The 6,997-nt window shown below is 33.7% G+C and overlaps 1 protein-coding gene across 1 annotated transcript; it reads left to right on the top strand.

Annotated features, from left to right (window-relative positions):
- Positions 1-3,464: 3,464 nt before the first annotated feature.
- Positions 3,465-5,541, top strand: LOC131168114 (calmodulin-like protein 8). Its single transcript, XM_058127329.1, has 4 exons — positions 3,465-3,635; positions 3,859-4,016; positions 4,589-4,666; positions 5,197-5,541. The coding sequence occupies exons 1-4, from the start codon at positions 3,560-3,562 to the stop codon at positions 5,332-5,334; spliced, it is 450 nt and encodes a 149-aa protein (XP_057983312.1). The 5' UTR covers positions 3,465-3,559; the 3' UTR covers positions 5,335-5,541.
- Positions 5,542-6,997: the final 1,456 nt, after the last annotated feature.

Consider the following 6,997-nt stretch of genomic DNA (forward strand, 5'->3'; position numbering starts at 1 on the left):
AGAAGCCAAAACTGCCATCGGCAAGTTCAAGCGGCATTGCTTGGACTTAGTGTTTGTCTCCAATTGTTAGAGAGGAGATGATCCCAACCTAACGTCCCAAGTTTAAGGTGGAGCAGCGGGTTCATGTTTTCGGTTTCTCCTAAGAGGTGTATGTTCGCCAAGGTGGAAATTGTTGTGAATGTGGCTCACATTCTAAGGGAAAACATGAAGGAAATTAGGGTGCAGTAGTGCAATGCAGCAGGCAATTTACATACTGCCTAAAACCGTCGATGATTTGTCTTGGGATAGCTAGCGCTGATTTCAAATTTGAATATTTGGACGTTAATACGGTTGGGTTTCGGGGGAAACCTCTGCGGAAGCTTATATATACATACAATACGTTGTATATAGTGAGTCAAGTGCTGATTGATGGTTGTAGAGAGAATTGAGAGGGTTCTTGTCTTGTTTTTGTAATCTGGATAAAAAGATAGTGAATCTTTGTCGTTTGCTCCCGTAGATGTAGGCATTACCGAACAACATAATTCCTAGTGTCATTGTTATTGTTATTACTTTATTTACTTCCCGTGGTTGTGGGATTGTTCTGAATTCACAATTTAGATTGCTGCATTGTGTGTTTGATCTTTTACACAAATATATATATATATATCCCGCTATGCATGTTTGAGGGTTTTTACATAATAACTTTAATCTCAATTGAGCCGGTTATTTGCCTTAATCAAAACCCACTTAAAAAACTGAAATTTATGCTGAGGTAGTTTATTTTCTTCTATTCATATCTTAATCTGCTCATGATTAGTGCTAAATTCATTATCTGCTAAATGGAATCAGATGGATTGTGTACGCTTACCAAAACACCTAGCCTAACATTTTAGACTTGGACTATTCCAACAGTCCCCCCCAATGATGTAGATGCTTACATAAAAGTCAGATTCTCAGCAAAAAGAAACATAAACAGAGGCTACAATTGCACTTGATGTCATGGTGTACAACAATAATAACAGCAATAACAAACTAAGGGTCTATTTAATTTTTTTATTTGTATTTTAAAAAAATTATAAAATACGTTTATTTATATTATCCACGTTCACTAGTTTGCGAAAAAAATTTAAAAAATTAAAATTTATGATTTTCAGCTATTTTGGCAACATATTACTACAATTTTTAAGATCAATAAATATTTCTTTTGAAGTAAATAATTCATTTTATACACTTTAAAATTAAATTTAAATTAAAAAAAGCATATAAATTTAAATATAAATTAAAACATATATATAAAAAATTTTAAAATAATAAAGCTAATTACAAAATATATTTACTATTTTACAATTGTCATGCCAATAAAATTTTTATTGTCAGTAAAACTTGAAAGTATAACAATTAAATAAAATAATTATAATAATTTTCATTTTTTATAGTATTTTTAATGTGTATTATCCTGCAATTTTATTATTTTAATCATATTTTTATAGTATTATTTGACTTAAAGATGAAAATTAATATTTTTTTTAATCAAGTTGTTAATTTGTTTTAGTTTTATAAAAATTAACAAAATAGGTTGTTGGTTTCTGATTTTTAATTTTTGTTTCTAGTTTTTTATTTTCATTTCTATAATTTTCAACAGTGATACCCAACGATCCCTAAGTTTTAATTTTCACTAAGTGGGGTCAACTGTATTATTTCTATAGTGGTTATTTTTTTTAATAAAAAGTAATGCATTAAAAATTAAAATTTAAAAAAAATTAATTTTTTAAATGTTATGAAACATGATAAATTGGCAAATTATCGATATCTAATTAAGTAGTACATACACGTTTGATGTTGAAGAAATCGAACTTGAGATGTTCAATTTGCTCAAAAAACTCGCTTTTACTGTGAGAATACCCTTTGAGAAATAAGGAGATTTCCCGATTTTTAGTATTTATTTTTTATTTTCTGAAATTCCGTAATGTAAATATAATTATCTGTTAAAAACCTAAAATTAAACTTTATGCATTTCAATTGTTTTGGCAAGATGTTGCTATCATACTTCAACATCAGAATAGTTTTTGTTAATCAAATTATTCATTTTACACATAATACTTTAATCTCGATCGATTGTTTGCCTCAATCAAAACCCACTTAAAAAACTGAAATTTATACAGAGGTAGCTAATTTTCTTCTATTCATGTCTTAATTTGCTCACAAAACCAGCAACATGATTGGAGCTAAATTCATTATCGGCTAAATGGAATCAGATAGATTGTTCTTCTGCACACTTATTCCTGAGAAAGTCCTTTGGTGCTCACCATTCATTTGGTAAATCTAATGACAATGGTGAGTCAACTAAATAAATGGTGTCCACTACACATCTATGAACGCTCTATAGAACTTTGCTTTGCTCGTGTCTCACGGGAACATTTTGTTTACTTTGTGTTATAAGATTTACGCCCATGTTCATATTTTGTACAATATGTGAATTTTGTCAAATATATTTTCTGAGATCAGCAAAATATTTCCTGTCCTTGGTATATAACAATGTTAGAAGAATAACCATATTTTTAATATTTATTATAAGATTATAATATTGTGTTATAATAATCTTACCCTGTCGAGAATTTCACTTGTGAAGTTTGTCCCACATTGGAAAAAGTGAGTACTTGATGGGTGCTTATATACATGGTGTAACCCAAAACCCAATAGGTTTAAGTTTTTGAGTCAAGTTGGTGCTCACCCATGTGTATCAAGCACACCTTTGGACTCCTTCGATGTTAACAAGTGGTATCAGAGCCAATGGTTCATAACTCTGGGTGTGGCAGTGTGTGACCGAAGCTAAAGAAGGATCATCTAAGCTGCCAAGATGGATCCAAATTGGGTTAAGACATGGGTGGTAGGATTGGTTTGGAGGCGTGCCATTTGGAACACAATCTGAGACACGTAAGACGGCCCATTTGAACAAACTGTTGGAGAATTTGTTCTGTTCAAGGGGGAGCAGTTGGAACTCACATTAGAAAAAGTGCATATTTGATGGGTGCTTATATACATGATGTAGCTCAAAACCCAATAGGATTAAACTTTTGAGTCAAGTTGGTGCTCACCCATGTGTATCAAGCACACCTTTAGACTCCTCAGGGTTAACATACCCGACATGAACTAAAATCAAATATGATATCATATTTCAATAATATAAAATCAATAATAATGATAATTTATTAAGAAACATATGAAGAAACTGATGAAGTCTCTCGTGTGATGGACTAAAGTAGGTCTGAGACCTGACTATGCATGACAAAAGTTTAATTTATTTTCTCCCTCTATTCAAGCGTTGATTCCCCATTTTGAATGAGAATTTAAATTTTCTCAAGCGTGTTTGACCATTTCTTTCTGAATACTCCCATTGACAATTTCCTACCTTCCCATTTTATGGACACGCAAAAACACCATGGGGGTGATATAAAAGCATTCATAGGCCAAAGCTACTCACAGGGATCTGAATAGCTTCTCAGCATCTTCCTTTCTTTGTTCTTGCAAAGGAGCTTCCAATTTAGCTGGGGGAAAAGGGTTTTATAGGTCAAACAAAAGCATGGCAGATGCATTGATAGAAGATCAAGTGGTGGCGTTCAGGGAAGCTTTCTCTCTGATTGACAAGGACTCTGATGGTGTGTACATAGCTCAAGTCAAGCTTTTCTGTTATGATCAATTATGCATTATGCATCTTCTTCCTTCTGTGCCTGTTGGATTATGACTGAACATAACAGTAATTGTCTGCATCATAGAATTTTGCACATAGCAAAGTAGATTTTTTTTTAATTGTTTTGGGATAAAAGCTTATAGTTAAGGGGATGACAATGATGCAAGTGGTAATGTGTTACTGGTATGTAGGCTTTATTACCATGGAAGAACTGGCATTGGTGATCCAGTCTTTGGACAGACATCCGACAAAAGAAGAAATCCAAGATATGATAAGCGAAGTCGACGTTGATGGAAGTGGGACTGTAGATTTTTCGGAGTTCTTGGACTTTATGGCTAGAAAAGTGAAGGTAATAAACATATCTAGATGAATTTTATTTTTCTATCTATTTGGTTTTGAAAATGTGGATTATGTTAGATTACCACTTTATCTAAAAGTTTAAACTATTAGGTTATGAATCAATAATGTATATCAAGCTTTAACACTCCTCCACACGCGCAGCCTGACAGCAGGTGGAGAAATAAACACACAATAGATAACACCTATTACAGAATTTTTTTTTTTAAACACCGCACAATAAACATGTAACGAGATTAGAACTCAGAACCTCCTAGTAACTAGCTCTATTACCTTATTTGATTACTACTTTATCTAAAAGTTTAAACTATTAAATTGTGGACCAACAGTATATACAAAACTTTAACACATTCAGACCCCTTATCTGTTTTCATCAAGTTCTCAATAGAGTAACCCAGAGGCCTGGCTCAAGCAGTAAGGACCAGGGTAGAGTGTTAGAAATCCAGGGTGGTTCAAATATTAGTGAGGGCACGCACACACATGCGTATATTATATATATATATATATATATATATAAAGAGAGGTTGGTGCAAGCTTGATGATGAAAATGTGCTGATCTCACAGGGCAACATGACAGAAGAACTAAAAGAAGCTTTCAAAGTGTTTGACAGAGATCAGGATGGATACATATCAGCCAGTGAGGTGAACATGCTTTCTCCTGCCTATTTCAAATCTCTAATTAGCCATGCTTGCAGGAAGCACCCTTCTTCTAACTTGACTGGCTTGGTCTCAACCCAATGTGAAATCCTTCCATGTGAAATTGTGAGGCATGCTGGATATCTAAAGAACAAAGCTTATGGTTTCCAACACCCAAAACATTTTTATTGACTTTTGCGTTGGAAGTCTCTAGATTCAAGCCATTATTCAAATCTACCCAAAGGAAATATTTTTTTATTTGACTTGTTTTGAGTTTTCATATTTTCAACATGTTCCTTTTCTGATTGGTTGAAATTCCAAAAAAGCTTGTAAAACACAAGGGAGGAAAGAAGGGAAGGGGAAAAAAGCTAAAAGAGATTAAATTTCAAGAAGTTTGACCAGATTGCTTTTGTCTGTATTTCTTTTCCAAGTCGAGATCAGTAGATGTGAAAGTTTAATACTGTGTTTGGATTTTTTTTTTTATCTTCTCTTTCAAAACTAATTGATGCACTTTTTAATATTTATTGGAGGTGCAGCTGATACAGGTAATGATAAATTTGGGAGAAAGACTGTCAGATGAAGAGGCTGAACAGATGATCAAAGAGGCTGATCTGGATGGTGATGGTAAAGTCAGCTATGAAGAATTTGCAAGGATGATGATGATGACGCCCTGATTAAGGAGAGCTTGACCAATAGACAACAACGAGATAATAAACTCACCTCTTGAAAATCCTTCTTTATTTGTCATGATGGAATAGGGTCGGAGCGACGAATACAATAGATATAACATGATGATGGTATATAACCTCTCGATTGACCACACTTTCTGAGAAAAAAATAAATTTCCAGAATTTCTAATGATGACTAGAATATTTTAAAAATTGCACTCTTACTACTCCCTCAGTCCAATTATGAACTTGATGTTAGGGCTTTTGTTTATGATCGGTAAGTGTTACGAGAGAGAAAAAGCAGAAATGATTTATTGATTTACATAAAACCATATTCAACCCGACAGATTTAAAACAGGGTTTATCATTCACACCAATTTAAGATAGTGCTTTATCATTCTTGATTCCACATTTCATTTATTGGGAAAATACATCCACTCATTAGCTTAATATGGAGATTCAATTACAAAGTCCATATGCATTATGCTTTACCCAGGGCATGGGCAAAAATTAACTCACAAGAAACAATTCTGCAGAAAATTGTTAAAAGGAAAGATTAGTTATACAGTATCTCAACAGAAGTTCATAAATGAAGTTGATAGAGTAACTTCCACTAACAGTCCATTCTTCAATTGGAACAGCTGACTTCCCAACCTGGAGTTGTAATAAAAAAATTACTTAAAAAAAACAATTTAGATGTCAAAGACGCTGATACTTTGTAGGCATCTGTAAATTTTGGATAACTTTTTTTATTTTTTCCATATTTTCTCAGCAGCCAAACAAATGGTGATTTTAAGCTCCTAAAAGAAAAATAAAATTAATTGAGTTAATTCCAAAATTCCCTGTTATAGTAGCATTCTAAGCTATTTGCCTGTATTTTTCAATGAATTCAATGGCCATGTGTGCTACATTCGGTGAGATATATCAAATCACTTTAATGTAAAGATCACCAGAAAACACAGCAAACAATCAGACCTGCTCATACATATCCGGGCGCATCTTTTTACAAGCATCCATTGTACATAGCATCCGCATACACAAAAGCACACTACACTACACACAGATGCACTCTTCCTTCTATCAACAGCTTAAGATATAGACCATCCATGGATAACAAAAACAACTTCATAAAACATCTATGCTGTACAAAACCATTGTGCCCAACACAATATTCGCAAGTATGGCAACAATAGGATTAGGGGAGAAAAAAAAAGGGTAGAAGGATAGAGTCACAAATTGGTGGTTAGCTCATGTCAATCAGAAAAAAGGGAAAATGACAACAGGAAAGCAATCAATTGGGTAAGCAAGCAAGTCAAATTGGACCAAGCAATAAAGTAACAGGAGGAGCGGATGTACGTACTGGCACCAGGGCTGGTGAAGGAAGTGTCAAGAATCTGTCAATTTTCATTTGGGCGTGGGGAACTTTTCTTTCTCGAGAATGCAGATCACCAGAACTGAAAGAGATGGAGAATCAAGCTGCACTGTGGAAGACAAGAAATCACTGATCAACAAGATAACCTCAAATCCCTGGTCATAATCCTGTGATGACAGGTAGCTTGAAAAAATTTAGAGAATGTGTAAACAGAAGCATAGCCTGGGGCTTGGGAGAGACTAGAGAACTAAATTGAGACTTGAGACTTGAAAATATCTTTAGGAAAGAGCCATGATA

The sequence above is a fragment of the Malania oleifera genome, chromosome 11 (assembly GCF_029873635.1).
Source record: "Malania oleifera isolate guangnan ecotype guangnan chromosome 11, ASM2987363v1, whole genome shotgun sequence".
In the NCBI taxonomy this organism is placed as follows: domain Eukaryota; kingdom Viridiplantae; phylum Streptophyta; class Magnoliopsida; order Santalales; family Ximeniaceae; genus Malania; species Malania oleifera.

Bases quoted from the DNA above. Each gene is read 5' to 3' on its own strand.
- LOC131168114 (XM_058127329.1), top strand. From the start codon at position 3,560: ATGGCAGATGCATTGATAGAAGATCAAGTGGTGGCGTTCAGGGAAGCT. The intron at 3,636-3,858 runs GTGTGTACATAG...ACTGGTATGTAG, and splicing joins GATTGACAAGGACTCTGATG to GCTTTATTACCATGGAAGAA. The intron at 4,667-5,196 runs GTGAACATGCTT...TTGGAGGTGCAG, and splicing joins GATACATATCAGCCAGTGAG to CTGATACAGGTAATGATAAA.